This window comes from Vidua chalybeata, chromosome 5, assembly GCF_026979565.1.
Source record: "Vidua chalybeata isolate OUT-0048 chromosome 5, bVidCha1 merged haplotype, whole genome shotgun sequence".
In the NCBI taxonomy this organism is placed as follows: Eukaryota; Metazoa; Chordata; class Aves; order Passeriformes; family Viduidae; genus Vidua; species Vidua chalybeata.
In genome coordinates, this window is record NC_071534.1 from 4,138,535 (window position 1) to 4,163,791 (window position 25,257).

Here is a 25,257-nt window from a genome sequence, read left to right on the forward strand (position 1 = left end):
TGGTGTGAGCCAAGACAAGAGCAGGATTAGGTGTTATCTTTCCAGGCAGTTCCCAGACATGAGCTGACAGCCAAGGAACAGCAGAAGGCCCCACTGGGCACAGGCTGTTCTGGCCACCACCAGCCCCTCTCCCTGCCCAGTCAAACCCCGCTCATGCCAGCCCCTAAGCCTGCACACCAGGAGGAGATGATCAACCTTTACACACATACAGGAGAGGAGGCATTTCCTCTACGCCAGGAATTTAAATCCAAGCCTCATGAACTTCTTTTCTTTAGCTTAACTCACCTCAAATTTTGCCCACAACCACCGAAGTGTCCAGCAATGACCCTCTCTTCCCTCCAGCTCTTGTGCTTTGCACCCTTGTCCCCTCTTGCCCACACAGTGCACAAAGACCCAGACCAGACAATAATCAATTTGGTTCTTTTATTAGCAGAAGTTAAGAATACAGCAAGTAATAAGATCCCATCTTATATGGAACCATCACCAGAGTCCCCAGCCATCAAAACCCCAGAATGTGCTTCATTGCTTCCAACAGTAAGCAATTGTTAAAAAGAAATATACTGAACAAGGCCACTATTTAATGGGGAAGGAAAGAAGCTGTAGGTCCTAACTATTCTATGGCAATAACCTGCACACAGAGCAAGCAAGCCTCTGACTGCTGAGAGTAAGGCATTCAGGTGCCAACCTGGGAAGAGTTCTCAGCAAAAGCTACAGAAAAGTGCACAGCTAGGTTGTTTTTATTGGAACACACAAACTTCTTGAACAGAGAGACTGGGTTAAGAATAGCAGGTGGAGTACTGTGTTTTTGTAATAGTTCTGTGCTGTGTAGGACCAGGTTACAATCACCCTTAGAGGAGTGAACGTGGGATGATCCAGGATGGAGGCTGCTGCTTCTGCTGGTACTGTTCAGAGGTATCCCAAAGCACCTTCCAGCCAGCTCTGATTCTGATATGTACCACACTTGGCTCAGACACCAGCACACTTCCTCTGGGCACCTCCCCAGTCTGTCTGGGATGCCAGTGCTATTAGCCCTTACATCCAAGGTAACACTGCCCTTTCCTTCATTTAAATACCACAGACCTGGGATAAACTTCTTCCAGCCCTACAGGCATCCAGTGTCAGGATCCTGCTGAGAACACATCCCTCTAAAACTTGCAGGCTGCTGCCTGCTGCCTTCTGCAGCTGACCTTGCTCTCAGAGGCTTTACTCCACTCCAGGGGTGAAGCCTTAATGCCCACTCGGCTTTAGGAGGGCATTCTGCTTCTACCTGACTCCATCAGACAAAGCAACTCCCCAAAACACACTGTGACATCCAGGGTATGGAAGATCTTTGAAATCCATCTCTTTCCCCTTGAAGAATAAAAACTGAAACTTGAGGGAATCTAAAAAAAAAAAAAAACAAAAACAAAACACAACAACAACAAAAAACCACCCCACACAATAACCAACCACCCTTTACCTTCCTTCCCTGTGAAATACTGCAAGGTATGAGCTGTTTAACTCATCTGTGAGAGAGGTAATTGCTCTGAATTTCCAGCTAAAGCCTCCAAGCAATACCTGTGCCATAACAAACAAAATGTTCAAGTTTCACCTTATGACTCCAAAGATTCTCCTTCAGTCTGGCTCCTGACTGGGCTCCAAAGCTCAAGCTACATCAATTACACAGGAGAAGGGTATTTGCCTCCCCTTATATAGGAGGTGTGTCTGCACCACAGCAATCCAGCTGAACTCTCAGGTTTAGGCTTAAGAAATACCAGCAGTCCCATTGCTAAAGCACAGATGGAAAGCAGACCTAAGAACCAAAAGAAAATTAAAAAAAAAAAAAAAAAAAGAAAATAGGGATCTATTCCTCCTTAAAAGAACAACCTGCAAACTGCCTTGGCATATGGAGCCTGACACACAGGATGGTAATGTGCCTGAGGTCTGCAGTGCCTGTTAACTCCAAGTCCTGAAGCACACAGCTTCCTCTTTCCAGTCCATCTTAACCCCACCTCTGCTTCCCCTCACATGCTCAACAATCCTCTGACAAGTCTATGACCATCATCGCTCAGAGCAAACGAAGCAGGCTTGCAAATGGCAACCATCCTCTCCCCGTGGGCCTCTGGGTGCAGGCAGGCACTGATGGACTTGGACTGTTTGCCATTTCACATGCAGTTATCCCAGCGTGCTCCAGTTCCTGTGATGAGACCCAAACCAGCCAATGTAGGATTCATTATCCCAAACCTTCCACTGCACACAGGCTGGGAATGCAGCTGTCCCCCACACTCAGGCAAGGAGCAGATGCTCCTTTCCAGGCACTGGAGCAAATCCATTTGCTCACACTGTGACCTGGATGACACCATGATTAATCCAGCCTTCACAACCCTCCTGTACATGTCCTGAACCTACTCCAGGTGCTGGCCAGGACCCCACATTGCCCAGGGCATGCTGGCCACTAGGAAAATCTACAGGGCCAGCATGCTTCACTCCTGGGAATTTTACCTGGTCCTCCTGCAATCGTTTATTTTGTGCAAAATTGAAACAGTGTGTGGTACTTGCATGTTGCATTCTTTACAAAAACCCTTTTCCCCCCACCCATTGTTTAAAACATTTATATAAATTTTATTTAAACAGAAAGTTAGAAATCTTATTTACATTTTGTTTTTCTCCCAAAAGAGCATCTAAAATCAACGCCCAAACCCTCCAAGAGGATATAAATTTAACCTTGACTTTTTTTTTTTCTTTTTTTAAAAAAAAGGAAACTGCTAAGCTATCCCTCCCCAGTTCTACAAATAAATATGGCATTGAACAGAAGCCGATTTGGAAAGGGTCCTCTGTAGCTCAATCTGTAGATCCCAAGAATAAATTAGGTTTTCAGAATTTCCTGGTCTTCAAATTGATTTATTCCATTGCTTGAGGTATAGAATTTATCTTGGTTAGTCAGAATCCCCGTGAAGCTCCACGCCTCATCAGCTGAAACTTGGATTCTTCTTAGGTATTCCTTTTGCTAAGCCCGGCTGCTTGGCCCGCGCCGGCGCCTCTCTTTTGGTTCTGACCTTGGGCTGAAGGCTGCTCCTACTGCATCCCATCCTCCTCTGTGCAGCCCCCTCCGACCGTGAAGCGGAACTCCTGCAGGTTGGAGACCCCGTGGAAGTGCACGAAAGCGCCAGCCACGACAAACACGTGGAACAGCTGATGGGAGTGGAACTGCAGAAGGAAACACCTCAGTTCAGCTGGGGCTCCGGGGCCACTCTGCCCCCCAAACCCACGTTCAGCTGAAGTACACAGTAACACGGAGCAGTGCCTTGAGCTGCAGAGCTCTCCAGGCCGTGTGTTAAAACCCACCCCTCTACTATCTTTAGCAAAATAATCGAATTCTCTGCACACACACGTCCTCCCCCTTCACTTCAGAGTCATCTGAACCAGCTGGTCAACCAAAAAATGTGCTGAAGAGCTGCCATAAGTCATCTTTGCAAAGGGACAAGGAGAATTTCAGAACCTTAGGCAAAAGGCTTAAGCAGGACACTTTTAAAATTAGTTCCTCCACAAGACACACTGGTGGTATATGGACAAAAATGGTCCTCTCATACAGATAACAGGTACAAACTCTGCTCTGGTCACAGACATAAGTTTTATCAAGTGGATTCTGCATGCTGGTATTTTATTTCTCTACCACAGAGAAACAGAACAGAAAAATGTGGTATTGTATTAAAACCTAGAAACAACTGGATGTTTGGAATGAATGCCCAGGATGTCACTGATTGGTGTAGAACAGAATGAAAACTGTGAGGGAGCTACATGACAAAGCATGCCCTTGTCTGAGGGAAGCCATACCTGGATAATGGATAATGCTCCTGAAATATTCCTACAAATGTGTATTTGCAGGCCTCATGGGAAGCTTGGAAAAGAGTTGGTGGTACACCAGTGCTTTTGGAGCTTAGCTCATTATAGTAACAAACCAACCAAGCAAACTGGTGCTGTGCACGAGCTGCTCAAACAAGCCAGGTCTCATTCTCACTTCTGGTCTTCTTTAGGGGTCTTAAACTATCCTGAGGGCAAATACACTGGTCTTCCAAAGGTCCACTTCCCCTCATCTCTACTCTTGCTTCCCAGCTTCTTTCCTTACATCTTCCTCAGGTATTTCTCCTCCAGTGTCCAGGATTCTTTCCCTCCTACCAAGTTTCCCCCACCCATCCACTTGCTCACTCCACTATCCCTTCTTCTGGGCCAGAGATCCCCCCAAAGCCTACCATCTCTGTCCAGCATTTTCACTGGCTATGCAAGATGAGGAGCCAGACATGGGGAAGATCCCAGAGAACACACTGAACATCAATGAAATGACCATGTACTGCTCTGCACAGAAGCAAGGTAAAGATGTATCTTTGCAGGATCCTCAACACACACACAAATGTTTGCAGTTCCTTGTCCATCTGTTAAAACTATCCAGAAATGTACTGAGGAGAATCTGCACACCAGCAGTTACCTCAGACCAGCAAGGTTGTGACAACTTGGGAAGAGAGGCACCAGCTAAGCCAGGCTCAGAGAGCCCAGAGTCATTTGGCCCCTGAAGACCTATTGCTTCTGGCGCAGCAGCGTGATACTTGCAGTAAGAAAACATTGACACAACATCCTTCAGGCTCAAGGGGAACCAGCTTTGGTCTCCTCCTCAGTCACTCAGTAGACTCACCCAGATGTCACACTTGCCAGGGAAGAATCTCTCCGGGATGCGGGCGGCATATAGTGCAGCACCAGTGATGTACAGGCATGCCATGAGTGCCAGCCAGCCTATCTGCCCCATTGTGGCTGCTTTCAGGAGCCCCTCAGAGATGACAAAGTGCAGAGTGGGAATTACCCCACTAAGACCCAGACCTAGAAATACTCCTGGGAGGTAAAGAAAATGCGGGAGAGTCAGGTTTGAAGGCAGTGGCGGCAAAGGGAGACAATGAAAACACAAAAGCTAGGAAGGAAAACTCAGCATTTGCCGAAGCAGCAGAGGGACGACAGCTCTTGAAGCTGCCAGTCCCCAGAAGAGATTTATTGGAAAGGAAGCTAAAGAATGTACAACTTCCTTCACATGCCAGAAGCTACTCGGTTATACATCCCAGCAGATAGCTGGAATATTTCATTTACTGATTGTGCCTGCCAGCTCCAATGTAGGTGAGGCCAGTTCCTGCTCTTGGCCTGTAGAGGGAACTGAGACCACACAGACCGTGCCTCACTTCACCACAACCGCTCAAGAGCAAGACAAGGAGACACAACAAAGAGATTGTTTATCATATGCTGCACAAGTACTCCTACGAAACAGAAAAGCAGCATCTGTGCTCATGTGATCTGCCATATAAGAGAACACTGGTTATCTGTTTAGGTTTTAGCAGCAAGGACAGAAAACTTGTAAAAACAGTGGGCATGGGGGGAATATTCATGTCCCGTACAGAGATTTTAAGTTTGGAAAGCTGAATGCTCTGAAGGTACCCAAACCTGTCCAGGAAATCTAGATTTACTGTAGACAGCATGTGCAGGTTAAGAAACAAGAAATATTACTATTCAACACAGCTGTGTGCACATTCCATAGCTGCCCCCTAAAGCTCTCTTTCTTCCTTCCTCAAAATGTGAAACCAAATCTGGTTTTGTTCTTTTGATGATGTGAAGAGAAAAACAGTCTTTATCTTAACTCTGTGTTTTATCCAGGCAAATCATTCACATTGATTCAATCATTCAATGATTTGCTAGTGTCTGAGTCTAGGTCTAAAAAAAAAAAAAAAAAGCACAAGCACAACAAGTACACATACACACAACACCAAGCAGTCAGTTGTTTTCTTGAGAACAAAGTTGCTAGCTAGAAATCCTTTGCACCACCTTTCCTACTGCATGTGTTACTGTCCATTTCAGGAATGCACTTCCAGGACTTGCACTAGCCCTTATCTGTGCATCCAGCTGGGTACAATAAATGCTGAAAGAAAACCCACCAAGCTCCCAGTTCAAGAATATTAGGTCTATAAAATTAAACTCTCTTAAGTCTTCCCAAGGTGGCTTTTCCAAGTGGCAAGCAGGAAGCAGGAAAGGCAGTCAAGGAACAAAACAGTTAATTTCAGGTCTTACCTGCCCTTACACCCCGGTATTCAGGGGTGGCAAACATGTCCCATTGTGAGACAATTATGGCTGCAATGCCCAGGACACAAATCACAATCAAGTAGATGAAGCAAGGCTGAGGGTTGCAATAGAATGAGTAGTACAGCCATGGTACAAAGCTGCCCATTATGAGAAGTGCAATGCCAGAATAATCCAGCCTAGAAGAAAACGAAAATCAGTGTCGTAAGAAGTGTGAGCCTTTGGAAATCCTCACACCTACACAACTCTTCTTTAGTAGAGCAACTGCCTACTTCTTACTGCAACTAAATTACTCTCACTGTTGCAGCTAAGGTCCTGACAGCAACTCTTCCACCTACAGTAATGGATTACCTTGACAGACAGCCAAGAAGGCCATTTTTGAGAGTCATCAGCAATGCCTTCAGCAGCCTTTAAACCAAAGCCTTCTGAGGAAACCTCACATTTCAGTTTCAGATGAGGAAAAAAGCACTGCAAGAGCCCTCTAAAGACAGGGCACACAGCAGGCTCTGAGAACACAGCCAAGGCAAACACTTCAGTATCTGACAAGTATGAGTTAGCTGGGCATCAGCTTCAGTGACCACAGTGGAATAATGCTGCAATTTTTCAGCCACACTGGTTTTTTGTGCACCCATGTGAAAAAGGAAATCCATAGCCACTGCTTTTTACCACACCCTGACAAAATACTCCTGCAAAAGCTGAAGGAGTTAATTTTTCAGTGGGGGACTTTAACTGGGCTACTTTAGAGGTGGTCTTGCAGATTACAGAATCCTGGTTGAGTAGTTTTAGGAAATATCAGATATTCAGCAGCCAGCCAAAAAAAGAACATGCAGTAAAACCAAAAGACCACGGCATCCTGATACACACTGTGGAACTGTCTTACATAAGTTTAAGGTTCAAAGTCAGAACAGCTGAAATGACAAGAAGTAACGGTTACGCTAAAAATTCAAAGTCCTGCAACTAAGCTCAAGGCGTATTACTTACAGCAACAAAATGCAAGCACATGCCTGCCAAACAGCAGAAAATGATGGAGTTTTAAGACTCAAATGACAGCAGAAAAACTCATGTTGAAACAAACTATAATTAGAAGAAGCTGCATTAAATCTCTTCTCAACTCTGTTCCAAAGTACATGCAGTCATGAAATGAACAACTCCCACACTGGGGCTCCAGGCACAAATCCCAGCCCTGTTTTCCCACCTGTTTCCTATTTGGCCTGCCCTGTTCTCTAGGCACTTACTTGGAGAAGAGCCGGGAAACACCTTCTGAGTGGCAATAAACTGTGTGGAAGAGCCATGAGAAGGAGAGGCAGAGTATGGCTCCCAGTAAGAACAATCCAACGACCACTTTCTCCTGCACAGGTGCTACGAAGGACATGTTTGGCCGGAACATGTAGAAGATTCCCAGACAAAGGAAGAACACACATCCTGAAAAACAGCAAGGCAGAGAGGCGTCAAGCTCATGCATACTGAAAGGTCTTCTTTCTACAAGCATCACCACTTCCCTTCCAGGCTCTCACAAGCTGAAACCACTCAGAGAAGCTGCAACTTAAGCGTGTTCCTGTGGCAAGAAATGCAATCCCAATTAGCACCTACACACTTGGGAAAAGAAGGATCTAACAGTAATTTATTGATTAGGAAATGTTTAATGCATTTGTTTGTATAGTATGCCATAATTAAGCAAGTCCAATCCAACTCTGATGGGATCAAATTAGGAGAGGGATACCAAGCTGCTAATTTAACAGGTTACTAGTGGAATGATAATGCTGACAACCCCACAGACCTTCCTATCTTGCTCTCTTTTCTTTGAGAGCAACAAAACCACTGGATGAGATTTAGGACTAGATTAAAGCAAGCTGAGAGTACCTAGGAGATGTGTCCAGATGTTGCCAGTCTCTGTGTGTATTCTGAAGATGCTCTTGAAACAAGCCCGGAAGGAAGGCATGGGTGGTCTGTGTCCATGCAGCAGGTAGTCATTGTCCTTCAGCCAGTCAGGCAGAACGTCGTGGGCAATCACCCTCCATCGGCCCTCCCACACCTGGGGGTTAGAAGAGTTCAGTGAAATGCAGGGACTGGAGCTCCTTCAGTGCATGGAAATAGTCAGAAAACCCCTTTTAGTAAAAGTGCTGGAGTTAACCTGTGAGTACTATAAACAGAGGAGAGTTGATGAACATCTCTGGGGGAAACGTTTTACACTTGAAATATCATGCTAATGTCACTGTTCCCAGTTCAGAACTGTACCATTATGAACTGCAGCATCAGAGAAAGAAATACTTCACCATTCCACTGGACAGGAAGGCTACTGGGTGTTATTACTGCTGATGAAGAGAAAACATTTAATTCGCTTCCACATTCTGTTATTTTACAGGCCACCTTTTCCATTTAATTGAAGAAGCCTACACCTAGTTCTCTCCAATAAATAAATAAGCCTGTTCCTCCACCACAGGCCAACCTGACTGTGTACCTGCTAGCATTTGGGGAAGCCTAGCAAAAGAAGCTACCCATTAGCACAAACAGGGGCCAGAAAATGTGAAACGGTGAGAGCCCAGCAAGAAGAGTCCAACCCCTTATTTAGACTGGGAAAAAATACTCCCAAGCTCACAAACAGATAGTGACAGAGCAGTTAAGGCAACAGATTCATGACTTTCAATTCCATGGGATTTCTTCTTTAAAGGGAGAGAGGGGGTTTGTGCACAGAGCTATTCTTGCAGCTGGCTCCACAGGAAATAAGTGTGCACAGATGTTCCCAGCACTGCTTCAGTAACACAAGACACATGGAGGCTTCAGTGTGGCAGCACCAGCAAGGACAGGGGGAGCAGGGAACTGCTTTATGTACCGGGGCTGTTTCTGCAGGCTTCCTTGGGCTTGCTGGCTGGCTAGAGTTACAGGAGCAAGGCTGAAGGTTCCTGAAACACTAAGTTTAAAAAGCTACATTCTTATTTCAGTTTCAACAACAAGAGCTCAGAGTTTTAAAATCAATTCTCCACACTTGTGCATGGAAGCAAAACAAAGCCATTCAGAATAACCAGTCCAGTTAAAGACTAGGTTCTTAAATACATTCAACAAGAAAATAACTGGTTTAGTTCATGGACAAAAAATGTGAATTGAGGTAGAAACAGAAGGAGGGAATTCATTTTACACAATCCACCCTACAAAATATTTTAAAAGAGGCAAAGATGCATAGTAAAAAAAAAAAAAACAACAAAAGCAAATAGTCAAAATTATCCATATACAAAAGACCACCAAGTAACTAGGGTCCTTCTGTAAGAATATAAAAAATAGTTCATAAAACCAGCAGGAACCAGTGTATTCCTTGCAGCGAGTAAAGAGGGCCAGAGACTGACACAGCCCAGTGGCTCTAAAAAGTAACAAAAATTGAGCCAAGGTCAACAATTACTAAATCTACAATGGATTTACTTACTTATGGTTTCAGTACAGCATTGTTTTCACATCAGGGACAAAGCTTATTCTACCATAGATGCAAATGGTGCTAGAAAAGCAAAATATTTGCTAATCTGAAGAAATCTGGTCAAATGACCTTGTAATTCAAAGTGCCTCGAACCAGAAGGCTTTTGTTCTGCTTTGCACTCACAGGTGTTTCTCAAGGGACACACCTGAGTTGCATGATCAGCTTTGGAGTCTCAGCTGTAAATCCCTATTGTTCCAAGCTCTACAATTTAATCCTGTATGACAGACAGATGCTGAGGAAGCACAGCATTGGTGCTTAGAACACGAGATGCCCATCTGGGGACAGTGAGAACCTCCTCTCCCTCACATTAGCAGTGCAGTTCCTCAAAGTACAATCTGCTGCCCACTGGAGCTTCCTAAAAAAGGAAATTATGTCAGCAGTTTCCATGTGCCCTTACCTTACACACGAATTCTTCCATTCTCTCCATAGCATGGTGGGCTTGTAGAAGAGGTGACATTCCCATAAAACCTTCATCTTCTTGAGGTGGCTCATCATTGTGTTTATTATCCTCAGAACACTGGAGGGAAAAAAAAACAGAGAAAATACTTTGTAGAAAGATGAATAGAGGAAGGTGATTCCGTTTTCCATACAAAGCTATGATTTGAGGTCTTGGCAAATAAAGAAGTCTCTCCTTGTACAGCACTGAGAAAAGAATTCAGAAGAACAAGCAAAAAAATGATTACATTCTTAGGTATCTGAGAACAACTCACATGTCTAATCCATTCTGCATATGTTTCCAGCAGGTTTGGAAGCCAGCAGTGCTCCTCTAAGTCACGCTTCATTAAATCCCAGATATGGAGTCTGAGGCTTGCAGCCTTCCCACCTCTAGGGAAGGATTACTCCCTGTTTTATGTTTCAATGTCACTGTGGCAGTGTTAATGCCTCTATAATGTATCTGGCATTTCAGGGTAATAAAAGGTAAGTCAAGGAGAGGAATCCATTTACCTTGTTAGAAATGTTTCACCTCAATTTGCACTCCAAATCTGAAAATCTATTCTGTTTAACTGACACTTCTGTTCAGCTTGTAATCCAGTACTGGAATTTACTCATTTGTTTGATTTTTCAAGGTATTTCAGAAACTACTATGAAACTTCTGCCAGTTAGACAAAGGCAAGTTATCAAAGAAAAGCAGTAACAGGGATCAGAGTTTTAAGCCAAGTTCAAATAAAGAGAAACATCCATATCCTCAGGGTATACCAAGAGAATGATGAAAAGGAAAACTAAAATAATCTGCTGAGCTGGGTTATCAGGCTGGTACATATCATTAATAGCTTTACAGGCACAATTTGGTAGTTTTCTGCTCTATCATGACTTATCACATCATCTGCATATTTTGATACACTCTAGCTTCCCATGGAGAAGAAAAGCAGGGGGCCATGGAAGTTCTACATTCCTGTTTGCTTCCTACAATGCTCATGGCCCATCAAAGACTCCATTCAACACTTCAACTTCCAATGTAAACAAACTAAAGGAAGCTAGGAAGGAGAGAAGGAGCTTTTTGCACCCTCAAGATTTAATGCAGAAAGCTGCCACACACCCCATGGCCACAGCAAGAAAGTTCCACAGTCAGCATAGAGGGAGACTGACCTCCTCCAGATTTCCCAGAACATTTTCCCCCCCTCCTATTCCCATACCATGGTTAGCAACTTTAAAATCAAGATGATGTATCAATAATACCATCCAAAGTGACTGAGAATATAGTATATAACCTCACTTCCTTTATCTACAAATTGTTATCAGTAATGTTCAGATTAATGCCCTGAATTTTCAAGCCAGGAATGGCAGCTGGCTGTGCATTTGTCCCACATTACAGCTCTCTCCTTGGTGTCAAGCCTTATTAACTATTTCTGTCAACTCAATAAGCTGCTTAAAATTCTCATTTTTGAATAAATAGAAGGAGACTTCTTCCAGCCTACAGTGAGCTATCCAGAGCCTTCAATATTTTTGGGGGTTTTGATAGAGAAATGACATGTTCATACCTTTTTTGTACCCAAGCCTTGCAATAGCCAAGTCTTGCAGTAGTCACTGAAGCTTCATCTTTCAAAGAGGTCCCATCCCAGTTCTTGGCCCAGTTTTGCTTACCCAGAATGCAATTTCTGGTATGTAATACACAGTACACATCCTTCAAGTTTTATGTATACCTCACATTTGTCCACGCTAGGAAAATTTGATTGCCTAAACAAATAACCCATGTCCCTTGTACTGTCTACTCACCTTCATTTATCATTCCAGTGAACAATTCCTCTGAACAATATCTTGTATTTTACAGCAATAATTGATATATTGACCAGCTCTAAGCAGATTCTTCAGAAGAAAAAGACAGTATTAAATACACTCACTCTGCCTAGGTTAGCCCATTAGTCCTATTCAGAAAAGCACCAGGCAACAGAAAGATACAATTAGCTTTAATATCCTTCCAAAATAGGCACAATTCCTGTTAGGCACAGGAATAAAAAGCAAATTTGATTTCATTCTGACTTAACAAGATTCACTGACATCGTTGCCCCACACTGTCAATTTTATTGGCTTTTTCTACTAATGGAGCTCTCTAGGACTCTTGGTTTTCAGTATCATAAATAATTAACTCAAGGTCATAGAAACAGAGAATGGGTTGGGTTAGAAGGCAGCTTTAAAGATCAACTAGTCTAAGTGCCCTGCCATGGAGGTCTGGAGGAAATGCTCATGACAGTCTGCACAATTTAGAAACCAAAGAACCATGCTCTTTGGTTTCCAAGAGCATGCCTTATGGAAAAGCAAGGCTGGCATTTAAGTTCCAGTGCATTTGAAAGAAGCAGCACTGCTGTGCCTTTCAGCTACTCTAGAATTCCCTCCCCCAGCAGCACACAATAACCAGCTCAAATGGGGTGGGCAAGTTAGCAACCCTGAATTTACACAACTGGGTGGACTGAAGGAAAAAAGGTCCCTTACGGAATCAAAGCCTGTATTCATTGCAGTCTGCCCAGTGACTCAAAGCCAAAAAATGTTCATTTCCCCCTCTGCACATACTCCCATTTCTAGAATGATGGGAAGGCTTAAATTTGAACAGACTGTAAAGCTTGAAGAGCACAGCTATTTCTGAGCTAGTCCAAAATCTTTGCATTTTGGCCATGTGCCTACAAACAAATCATTACTGAGCTTCTTTTGGTGATAAAAGGAATTCATATCATATACACAGGCCAGATTACTGCCAAAAAATGGAATTGATTTTACTATCTCCTTCCTGCCATTAAACTTCAAAATTAGCATTCAAGGGAAAAAAACCCTAAAGCTCAGCTTCTTAGTCCTTTTCTTGCTAAGGAGGCCAAAGGAGGCCTGTTCTGGAAAACCCATCCTCTCCTGACTCCCTCCTGCAGTGTCTCATTGGGAAGAACAGGAAACTGTGCTTGTTGAAAGGCAAATCTACAGTGGAGGGCAACACCAAAACCAGTTTTCACTTGAATATCTGAAGGCATCTATTGACCTTCAGTTCTTAAGTCAATGACTGAAAGGAAAAAATACCATTCTTCTGCTCAGAAGGCAAATTGTAACATTCCCACTGTGACAACTTCCTTCATTATCTGAGCACTCATTATTTTCTCCTCTTCAGCTGAGTGTATCAGAAATTCATGAGTAATTCCAGACCATAACAACATAAGCAAGCACATTCTTTTAGGACACGTTTTCAACTACTTCTAAGTCCTGCTCACAGAATCACATTCTGAACTGAGAAACATATTGGGTAAATAATATCACTTGCCTAAAACTGTGCAAGAAATGACAGCCCAGAAGAAAACTCTGATAATCCCACTTTTAATGAGCTATGGTATATCCTGAATTAAGTACTTCAAGAATAACTTTTGACTTTGTAGTTTCCAGACCATAGGCCAAAGGGATTTTCACTCGGCTGATGTTTCAGATGTTCTGTTACATGATCTAATTTACTCAGCTTCTTTTAAAGCATCTCAGATTTGACTAAACAATTCTGTGAAGTCTTCAGGGCATTTTCAAGTATCTTTAAATAAACCCCCTGGTTTGTAACAAGCAAACTTCTTAAAATCAGCAGCTGTCACTCTTCTGCTGAACAGAGGCAGCAATGCCTACAGTCAGTCTTTCACATTAATCAAAAATCATGGCTTCTGGATACGAACACTCTAAAAAGCTCTGGACACTTAACTCTATGGAAATGCCAAGCAATGGTTCCAATTTTAATCCTACTCCCTTTGCAAATTCACAAAGTCTTAAAGCTACCAAAAACCAGTAGAGGTACCTATGAGATGGACATTATCCAACAGATATATAAACACAATCTGAGTTGAATAATGGTACCAGAGAATAAAATAAATCTGAAAGACAAGTGAAAATATCCAGAGGAACCAGCTTTACTGGTTTATCCATATTCACTTTATTTTGTTAAGTGTTACAGCTTCTTTTGTGATAACAGTGACAGACAAGAATGTAAATGAAAAGGTAGAAATTAGACTTAATTATATCACTTTGTATGGAGAGCCAGGCAACACACTTCCAGGGACAGATCATCACCTAAATAAGAATTCCAGAAAATATTTTGTTAAGGATTAAAAAGGTTTAATACCAAACCCAAGGCTTAGAGAACAAGAGCAACCAAAGAGCAAGAAACCCAAGAGCTCAATTGCACAGTGCTGATCATTAAGTTTAACAGTAAAATTTCGCTTTTATAGCAACAGCACAAAAGGTAAAAAAAAGTTTACATTTAGTACAAGAATTTCTCATCTGAATGCAGTCCAAAAATGTCAGATCACATAGCCAAAGATCCTCTTACAGAGGAAAGTGCAGTAAAACCTGCTCTAGTAAATGCAACATACTTCTCTTGTCTACTACAACAGCTTCTCCTCCTCACACAGACTAACAGTTTCTATACTATCACTCTCAAATTTGTTAACAGACATGCTGTTTAATAACATCTTACTATGGAAAAGCCTGTCAGAAGTCAAGCCATAATTGCAGAAAAAGATTCCAGAAACATTTTTCCCACTTTTGACTAAGTTATGTTCCATGAACTTCAAGGAAAACGTATTTTCTTGAGGTCTGTAGTTTCTTGATGACAGTTTAAAAGATTTCTAGGAAGTTTCAGAGTTTGCACTTGACTGCTCATTGCACAGGTGACAGACAAGTTGTGGTTCATCGCTTCAGAAAGTGTCATCAGTGTTTTCATTTGAGTGCGCAAACTAAGAGATAAATGAAATCTGAATGGAGCCACCTTTTACTCTAAAAAGTGGTCACCTTCTCCCTCACCCCTATGTGACCAAAATCCATCCTGTCTCCCAGCAGCTCCCAGCCAGCTCCCCCCAGTTCATGTACTGGGCTTGATGTTCCATGGTCTGGAACACCCCTTGGGCCAGTTCAGGTCAGCTGCCCTGGCCACGCTCCCTCCCAGCCTCTTGTGCCTCTCCTCGCTGGCAGAGCATGGGACTCTGCAAAGTCCTTGACTCAGGGTAAGCACTGCTGAGCAGCAACTAAAACATCAGGGTGTTATCAATGTTCCTCTCACCCTAAATCCAAACCACAGAATTGTAGCAGCTAGCAGGAAGAAAATTCGCTATCCCAGTCAAAACCAGAACAACCAGCAACTGCAATAAAACTCTCCTAAGTCCCAGAAAGGGCACAAGTCGTCTGCATTAGAGTTTCTTTTCAGACAGAGTCATTACTCAGTTACCCAGGAGCCCAACTGACCATGCACATACCTATGTAGTATTAAGCTCTGGATTTAATGAACTCCCATGTCTCAAAGTTCAGCTGTCTGTGATGCCAATTCACCACCAAGATGTTACCAGTGCCCTAAACATACCATCACAGGAATTTTCAAAGCATGATGCAGTCTGAATCTTGTTCTAATATTCTTGCTTCCTTCAGCTGTTGACAGACACTCCCCCACTGTCTTCTTGATCAGTGCTCTGGCAAAACTCTGTGCCTTGGTAGGGGCACAGGCAAGATAGCTCAGAAAAACCAAATGTCTTGATTAACACTGAGTCATATTATATGACACAGTACTTATGCATTATTTTCTTCTTAAAACTCAAGTTACAAAACATATGTTGCTACATTTACAATACCACTGTTTTCTCCCACATAAAACTGAAGTCACAAAGTCTAGACATGACTCTGAGTTTTTGCTCTTGTTTATCTTGATCTCATCAGATGAATTATTAATAGTGCTTAACATGACATTCAAATCATTTTATGTTCCTTGGGGTGGCGTGCCAGATTCAGTAACTCGAGAGCTTTCAGAATAATGGCCAAGACACGTTCAAGGCTATAATATAAAAATGTTATTTTTCTAATAGCAGTTCTCTAACAACCCCTTCAGCTGGCCAGATTGCTTTTTTTCAGCAGCAACTCCTCTCTGCCCATTCTGTCAACTGACCTTTTATCAACCAGCTTTTCGTAAGGGGGAAGCAGCAATAAGTGCTGGCTGCCATGCCATTTCTCCTAAAAGCCTGTTGCACAGTTTTCAGAATTTCACCAACTTATATTCTTTGAGTTGTGAGAAATAAACTGGAAACAAACAGCATCATAAAATTTTCCCTGACTTCCCCTAACTTCTGCACATACCAAGTTACTTTAAAATAACAGCTTTGTCCTTTAGAATTCACATTCCCCCTGACAAGCTTGTAAACACAGCCCCACCAATTTCCAAAAGCCTGACTACATCCACCCCCTAAGCAGGGTGTGCAAAGCTGCCTTTGCTGTCACTGGACCAAAAAAAGTCCTTCATTAGCACAGTGCCAAAAACCCTTTAGGCCCATTGGTCAAAATGTCAAGTACTTGGAGGTTCCTGGAGTTTAGTGTTTTTCTTTTGTAGGTCACCTTATAAAAGATACAGTCCATTTAATACAGCACTTGAAAACAGCTTTACACAACTGGTCATGGGTGACTGCTTGCTGGCACTCATTAAAAACAAGCACTAACATTCAAAACTCATTTAGCAAATAGTCCTAAGACAAAGTCACATTTTGCAGCAGCCTTGCTAGAAAACTCTGATTAGAACTAGCCCCCTTCTTAAATATCTTCAGATGAAAAGACTCTGTTGAATCTCTGAGCTGATTTTCTGATTTTATACTGATTTTCTGTCAAAGCCCAGTATCTGACAAGGACCCAGGGCCTCAATGCCAACATGTGCTCAGCAGTAGTTTGGAGGAGGGCCTGTAGAAATTGTTTCTACTGCAGAAGAGTCTCATGTGCCATTTTCTGTTCCTCTGCCATTGTTAATCCTGACAACTGAAAAAGAAAACAAGCATGCTGGGCTTATGGAAAAAGAAATGCTCTGTTACAGAAATAAACAAAGAGATTGAAAGTGTACTGCTGAACTTAACATAACAGCAGAGTCTATCAATCTGAAACAGCTGGAGGAAGATGCAAGTTAACCCACCAGTACAACACTATTTTTTTCTCTTATATCACTGTAAAAGGTTGACACACATCCCCCCACTGCTGCCCAAATCAGGCAGATAGGATCTCCAGGGGAACAAAGGCAAAACCCATGGAATCTAACCCCTGTGCAGGGAAACTGTTGTGCCAGTGAATTATAAACAGAACTACTCCCTCCCTCTGCTAGTTTCAACATACAGCACAGCAAGCAATGGTTACAAAACCTGCTGACAGGCAGCACTGTCTGAGCACCAACACTTCCCCTCCCAGAGCACAGAAACACCCCATAGTAACAGGACACAGCTGAATCCAGCTGCAACTCAACAACCATCACCTAGGACAAATTCCATGGGACTTTGGAGAGAGTTTTCTGGGAGACAGAGCAGACATGGAGAACAGCCATTTCCTACATGTTACCAGCCTTCTGGGCACTGCCCATGCATGGCTGACTGGATCACTGGTTTGCCTTTTCTGCAGACTTTCAAGCTCTGACAGTCTGTTCATAACCCAGGTACATCAATGCCAGCGAGGGAGGCACCAGCATCTGACCAACTCAGGCCTGTGGGGCCTGGAAACCATCTCCACAAACGTGTCCCATTGTCATCACACTGTCTAAGTGGGAATATTTGGAGATGCTTTACTCTGTGTATCCAAAAATGCTTTTCTGTAGAAAAATAGTTTACTATATTCGAGCACTTATTTCAGTGACTAGCAGTATGAGTAAAATTCACATTACTTACAGTTCTTAGAACAGCAAGTGAAGGAGAAATGCAGATGTTAAGATCTTTTGATCTGAAGCAAAATGTCAACTCGCATGCTTGGAAAGAATTAACATTTCTTCCCAAGAGTTGCAAAAATGAAGGAAAGGAAGAGGTGATAAAGAAATCTACAGAAAAACAACATTTGAACACAATCAGCTTTAAATCAAAAGGAAATGTGCTGTGGTGGGAACTCAAGCTTGATTTTACCAGGCCTCTTCCATTCACACTCAACCAACAAAACCTGAAATGCAATGGAGAAGGAAGCCAAATACAGAAGCAAATGCCAAAATTTCAATCATAACCCCAAAGAATTAATAGAAAAATGCCAGACTGAAAAGAAAGCTAAATTGTTTGAAACTTGCAAGTAGATCTACAATGGATTAAATTTCACACTATCAGAATTTACAAATATTTCCCCCCAGAAAAAACTATTCTTAAGACTCAAATGTCTCTCTTTGACCTTCAAGACTTCACCTGTCTTTTTCACTCAGCTGGCATGCATCAGAAAGTCAAGTAGACAATTCCATTTATTTACATGCATCCTTCTGCAATACCAAAAAGTCTGTCTGTAGTCTGCTTTGTAAATAATATGTAAACACTTCTGTAACAGAAAAGGCTTTGAGTAAGTTCTATGATTCAAGTTAAAAGCCTTGAGTCATTTGCTCACCCTAAATTACTCTAAAAATTCTTTTGTACCTGAAATTCTGTTACATCCTTCTGCCTTCCTCCTTCAAGTCACTTTGGTATTTATGCTCTAGAAAGATTCCTGTAAGTACATGGAGATATCGTGACATTTGTCAGAGGTCAACCAAGTTCTCCCTTCAAAGCCCACACTCCCTGAAAAGCAATCCAGAGGAGTATTTACCCAAATTTCTCCTGCCCATCCAGACGACTTGAGTGCTACACAGACCTCCCCAGAACCTTACTGTGGGTTATCAAACACTTGAAAGCAACAGGTCTCCACCTTATGGGCACATTTTGATGCCTCACAGGACAACTGCACAACGGCTCAACTCCATGGAAGATGAAAGGAATCATCATCCAAGCACGGGGAAAACCCACGATTGGAACAAAGGCAAAGAAAATGGTTCTGTTGTTTACCTCCTGTCACTGACAGGTTAAAGTACAAAAGGAAAGAGTCAAGCACAGGCTTTCCCGACTGCATAAAGAGCTCATTCATCACATGGCAAGAAGTCACATGCATTTGATTGTGTCAGCTTAACAAAGTCACAGTAGGAGAGCTTTCTTTAGGAACTATCACTGCTGGAATTACAAAGGCAGTTAAGACACAGAAACTCTGGGACAGGAGAAAGGATGCTGTCCCAAAGGCAAGGCAATCCAGGATGCTACAGGAGGGAAGCACCTGCTGAAAAACGCCTTATCAGCACATAGTGTAAACCAGAAAAAGGAAAAGAAATTTAAACTGCTGAAGGAAGAAGAAGAATTATGCAGCTTTTGCTTGATCCTTTTCTCATCATCAAGTGTTTATACTGCAGAAAAATGGCTGCTATTGGTCCAAGTCACAGAAGGCTCACCACTCACCTGCCACTACACTAATTTCGCATTTAAAGACAGCAAGATGTGTATCTAGTCCTTGAAACTGGTACTGGGAAGAGGGGATAATCTATGGACATATTTGCACTCCAGGAGAGAACAGAGAGTTATGGAACAAAATACAGGCTGAGAGGTTCAGGTTTAAAAAGGATACTGATGTTATATGATTTGTATCTTCTCATAGGAATCATTATAAAATTGGCAGATTAACAACACTGGCAGAAGGATGCAGCTGTGCTATTATTATTTTGAATAAGCATGTTCTATGCTTATGGCTAGTAATTCTTTGCTACATGTATTTACTGAATGCCACAATTTACAGTAAGTAGAATCTTTCATTTTTAGTTCACAGCTATGCAACCTCCCAGGTAGGTGGCAGGGTCAAAAGCCTCAGGAAAAAAAAAACTTCTAGGAGTTAATCTTATTTCTTAATATCATCTTCATTTTCTTAGCAAAAAAAAAATGCTTTATTACTTATGAGAACAAGTGTTTTGGTCCGTCAAAATTATAAGTACATAGCATACAATGGAAGCTGTGAGGAAGATGGAAATAATTCGGAACTACATAATGACATGCTTCCATGGCTTCCTTCTTAGAAAAGACTATTAAAATAATTCATCAAAAACTCATCAACTACTACCTCTTAAGAGCTTAGACTGCTTACTTCTACAAGTGGAGCCAGAAGTGGATATACAAGTAGGGAAAGGAATCTTGTATAGGAGAGTTTGGAGAAGATTTTATACAAGAGCTGCAATGATATAAGCATGGTAATAGGAGGCACTGGGAAAATAAACAATGCCATATTATCACAGGATAAAAATATACATATTTTTACACTAATACCTCAAGTCCTAGGCCCAGTACATTTTAGAACACATATTTACCATGATAAAAGCTTTTCCTAAGTAGAAGCATTTACAAGAATATTAAATGACAATGGTGGTTCTGGCATCACGATCACCTTGTTACCATCAGCTCCATGGTGGCTGCATTCAGCACCAGAACACTGATGGAGTGGGCACTACCTGAGACCTTTATAAGGCCATGTTTAGCACTATTGCCACCTAGCCAAGAACAATATCCTTATATTACTGTTATCTAAACACGAACCTCTTCCAGGCCAGAGGAAAATTAGGATTTTGAACTTAAGAGTCACGCTAATGAACTAACACGTCGCTCTGCTGAGACAGTTGCACAGAGCCAGAATGCACAGCAGAGCAGAAGAGTGAATCCGAGCTGACATCTGAGCAACAGCTGTGCTGAGGCTTACACAAGGCACAGGAAGATGTGCAACATAACGTTTTTTCCAGATTATCTGGAACACTGCAGAGTGTCACATAATAGAAGCCATTTGGCAAGCCAATATTGGTACTTTTGACAGCAAAGTGTTTTGGGATGATCCATTAAAAGCATCAATTATTCAGCGTTTTAAGACAAAAAACAACTTAAAGACATCATACTAACAAACCCAAGAAATCACAGAGAACAGGAATAAAAGGATAAAAAAAAATTTTAAGAAGCACAAGGCCATATATGGCAGAGAAAGTGATGCAGATTAAGATGTAACAGCAAGACCCAAATGGCAAAAACAAATTTCTCTGACAGCAGTTCAGAAGACCAGGAAAGAGAAATCAAACACGAGAAAGCAGTGAGCCAAAATGAAAAAAAACCACAAATTTAATTTTTGTTGTGTGGATGAAAAAAAAAAAAAAAAAAAAAGACAGCATGTGCTACAAATGCCTGAAAGAGAGAATGAAAATATTTCAACTGTTTCATTGCCAAAATGTTTGAATTAAACACTGATTCACCCAGATAATTTCTGTTTAGCTAAACAAATGTACAGAAAGAACTAAAGCACATAACCAATTATGGACTTTTACCTTGGGTATTCCATCAACAGGCTACAGGTAACTCTCATTATTCAACCAGAAAAGTCAGAGACAAGAATGAAAACAGCCTTCAAAGCAGATGATCTCAAACACACCAACAGATAAACATGCAATTTCAAAATATCTGCTGGCACAACTCAACTTTTCTTTTTCTAACCAGTTTTGGCCAAGACTTTGCACATTTAGACACGTGCTTCACCACCTTCCACAAAATGGAAAAATACTCTGGGTGTTTCCCTTATCAGGATACTGAGAATGTTCTAGGGAAGTTATAGCTGTACAAATGTGAGTGCATTGGCTTGGCTTACTAGACATGAATACCAATCCTGACTTCTCATCACAAGAATGCTCGGAACTAAATTCTGTAAGGGCTCCAACTCATCAAGCTGAGAAGGCAAATACCAGTTCTCATGTCAGCTGATCCATGACACTGGGCCATGCAAACACCCAGAACTTGTGGCAAATGCAATATAGCCACAGCCCAACATCCATTAAGTAGCACCAGCATGTTTTTGCTGCTGGCTAAAACCACACAGTTGCTGTGACTGAGCTGATACAATAAACTCATTAATCCATGATAAACTGGATAGTGAGCCTAAGATGAATGCCTCTTCCACTTAACTATACTGATACCCATCTGAATATATCCTGGGAGAAGCATTAATCACAGTTCTGGAACTCTCTAACCAGAAGGTACTTTTGTCCAATGCTTGGACATTGTCTTTGTAGAACACCTAATAAAGCTGTGGATGCCTCTCTGTGTGTTGTGGCTGCTAAAATTTATAGAGGTTCACGCACAAAAAACTTACAGATAGGGCCACTGGCTCAGAAAATCTGTGAGACAACAACTGCTAAAGACTGGGAGAGTGTCCTAGGCAAGTCACACAAGGGGCTTCCCCATCCTTTTGCTCTTCCTTGGGAGTCTATTACTGGCTGTTGTCTGAGATAGGGTATCATGCACTGTTCAGTCTAATTCCAGTAAGAATGCTTGCAAACAAATTTTTCTATCCTAATCATCAAAAAGATACCAATTAGCCAATGTTCTGATTACATGCAGCCAGAGCCAATACTTCTCCTTTCACTTACAATTAATAGAAAATTACAGAACAGAAATCTTTTTGTATGAACAACATCTCAGCAGAACACAAACCAGTACAAGTCCCATTTCTTTGACGACAAAATAAAACCATCAAAGCTGGTAAAACTAGCTATGCCCAGTCTTGTCACCCAAGTTCCCATATATTTATTCAAGTGAATACCTCTGGAATCTTCCTGGTATCATTACAGTTATTTAGCAGGCATTAAAAGGTTGTAGGCTCCACATTTTCGAAACTTAGATGAAAACACTGAAGCACTTAGGTCAAAATTCATTTTTCCTAGAAAACCTAACAGGCAATCAATCATATGACTTACATTTTCCTGGTCAGAAGACAGTGGAGGCTCCACTAGAAGAAGCCTCTGTTGAGAGCTGTCCTCTTCAAAGGCTGCCTGTGTTGTTGCAGTGTCAGACATGTGTCCTCTTCTGAGCCGCAGACCTGGCTCTGGGGAACCAGCATTATCGAGTTCCGTTGGTTCGTTCATGAGATGCTGGAGGCCTTCTCAAATATTCTCCTTCCTCTTGGTTCAGTTTGGCTGATTATGTCTTGGCTCTGAAAGACAAACAGTTTGTATAACTCAACTGAAGTTAAAAAGAAGAGTGCAAAAGTTGGCTGGAAGAGCTTGCTTACAAGGTACCAAACAACAATGACAACTGCTTTTATATGTGCCCAAAAATCCCACAGGATCAATTACACACATTTCTACACTGCTGGATAATGAAATCTCATCTTGAGACCACTAACAGTTTCATATCCTAACACAAGTTAAACACAACTTTGAAAGGTGACAGAAAGTGAGCTTCAAAAAACAGCAAATCTACAAAACCACAGTCAATTTTTATGGATTATTTCTACAAAATTGGCAAGCAGCAGGCTGTTAATATTATTTAGAAATACACTACTTATCACAGATACTCTGCAATTATTGTATTTTTGCAGGTATAAAGCTCATACCCAAGCTCGATCATCCAGACTAGGTTTCACCAAATTTAGGACATTAAGGACTAGTAATTGCAATCAAGCAAAGCTCGAGCAGAGCTCAAGCAGCAACTAATTTTAGACAGACTGCAAGGAGAGCAGTAGTACACAGTGCGATTATGCTTCCCTTGCTTAAATTAACATGGTCACAATCACTGCCAGGACTGGGTTTGTATCTTTACTTGTGCAAGGAATTAGAGCAGACAAATTTAAACATTGTTCATTCCATCAGAGCCATCAGAAAGAGGCAAATCCCCCAGAAAACAATAACCCATGATTTCTACTCAGAAAAGTAACTGTCTTTTACACTTACAACACTGCAAAAAGGATTCAGGGTAAATTTAACTCAAAATGCTGAAGATTTGATCGAATTGAGAAAATTGTTGACAACTGTTAATCTGAGCCCTCATCAAGAGTATTACTGGTTACCCATTTGTTTTGTACACCCCTGTGTGGTGCCACTTTGGCAGCCAGTTCAGAGAGACCTGTTTGACACTGGCAGCCTTGCGAGGCACAATCTCCAGAGAACTTTGCAGTCTGAGTGCCAGAAAGCATCAGAATGTATCATGAGAGTGAAGCCACAGCTGAGGCTTCAGAATCACTCTGAATGAGTGATCTATTCGTTTTGCACTAATCACCTGGTGTCATTCTTCTTACTGTAGCACCTGAGTGCTCTGCTGTGACTAACACATAACATTAAGACAACCCATCTAACAAGTTTTAACTTGCCAGTATGCATAATTAAATTGGAATTTTACTGCCCAATAAAAGATGCTGAAATTTATCATAATGTAGGAGGGAAACTTAAAAATATAAGATGGGGAATTGATACTGGCAGTTTTGTAATAAAAAGTCACCTCCAAAAAGCCAATAAATAATGTATTCTGTCCTTACAGGAACTCATTTCATTTACATACGATCACAGCAAGATAATTCCCAGCTCTGATAAATGGGCTATAGTTAATTTTGCTGCAGCAGTTTGTAATATTATATCCCTTCAGCTGCCTGGCAATCCTCAGAGGAGAGAGCTGCTAATGAGCAGGTAACAGACTCTGCAGAACTAAATGATTCCTCAAGTTGTCCGAGTTCAGTATGGCACACTGCTTTAATCACCCAGGATGCTAAGGTGACAATCTGACAGTAGAGCAGATGGCATCCCCACCTTTCTGCTACCTTCACTGCAGGGTCAGCAACCTCCATCTGAGAAGCAACATCTAAAATGGCCACAGCTGTTTACTTGGTAAACACAAGAGCCACAGGAGAATTAAGAGGAGGTTTAGCAACATTACACAGGAAGCTCAGTGAAGAAGTTGTGCAAGTAGATTTTAACAGCAGGAACAAATATTCAGAAAGCCACAGAACTGAAATCTTAACTGTTTTTGTCATATTTCAAGCAGCCAATTCACAGTTCTATTTTTATGCAAGAAACACGAAGACATAATCACACTGCCATTTGGCAAAACTGATGTAAGAAAGAAAAGAGTAAGCAACAACAACTACAGTTTGAAATGAAGCTAATGGACATCTTAATTTAAAAAGCAACCTGTAAGAGACAATTTTAGTACGGTACTATGCTGGTTTTGGCTGGGGCAGAGCTAATATTCTTCCCAAGTAACCATTACATGTGATGGAAGAGCCTGGCTTTCCTGATGGGATGGCTGAACACCTGCCTGCCCATGGGAAGCAGTGAATGAATTCCTTGGTTTACTTTGCTTGTATCCACAACTTTTGCTTTACTTATTGAACTGTCTTTATGTGAACCCACAGGTTCTCTCTTTTATGATTCTCTCTCCCATCCCACTGGGGCAGAGTGAGCAAGCAGCTGTGTGGGTCTCATTTGCCCACTGGGGTTAGACCACAATAAGTACACTGAGCCAATTTGAAGCTGTAGCTAAAACCAGAAAAATGCAAGTAAGCAGAGCAGCTGTTTATAAACAACAGTTACACACAGGCTCACCCCCCTGCCTGCTATTCCACACATTTCAAACAGGTAGTCAGCAGAAACAGCCCTAGTTAGTTCCACAGATTGGGCAATTTCATGAGAC

General features: G+C 41.9%; 1 protein-coding gene across 5 annotated transcripts in view; it reads right to left on the reverse strand.

The window, feature by feature from the left end:
- Window positions 1-409: 409 nt before the first annotated feature.
- Window positions 410-25,257, reverse strand: part of ADIPOR2 (adiponectin receptor 2) — a 45,001-nt gene continuing 20,153 nt past the window's right edge. For 4 of the 5 annotated variants that reach the window (XM_053942208.1, XM_053942209.1, XM_053942206.1 and 1 more), the window contains 7 exons: window positions 22,551-22,786; window positions 9,948-10,067; window positions 7,948-8,119; window positions 7,323-7,509; window positions 6,079-6,266; window positions 4,667-4,860; window positions 410-3,186 (listed from right to left, as the gene is read on the reverse strand). In XM_053942208.1, the coding sequence (XP_053798183.1) occupies window positions 3,055-3,186; window positions 4,667-4,860; window positions 6,079-6,266; window positions 7,323-7,509; window positions 7,948-8,119; window positions 9,948-10,067; window positions 22,551-22,718 (1,161 nt within the window). In that variant the 5' untranslated portion in view covers window positions 22,719-22,786 and the 3' untranslated portion in view covers window positions 410-3,054. The remainder of the gene's footprint in view (window positions 3,187-4,666; window positions 4,861-6,078; window positions 6,267-7,322; window positions 7,510-7,947; window positions 8,120-9,947; window positions 10,068-22,550; window positions 22,787-25,257) is intronic. The other variant, XM_053942210.1, reaches the window with a different exon arrangement.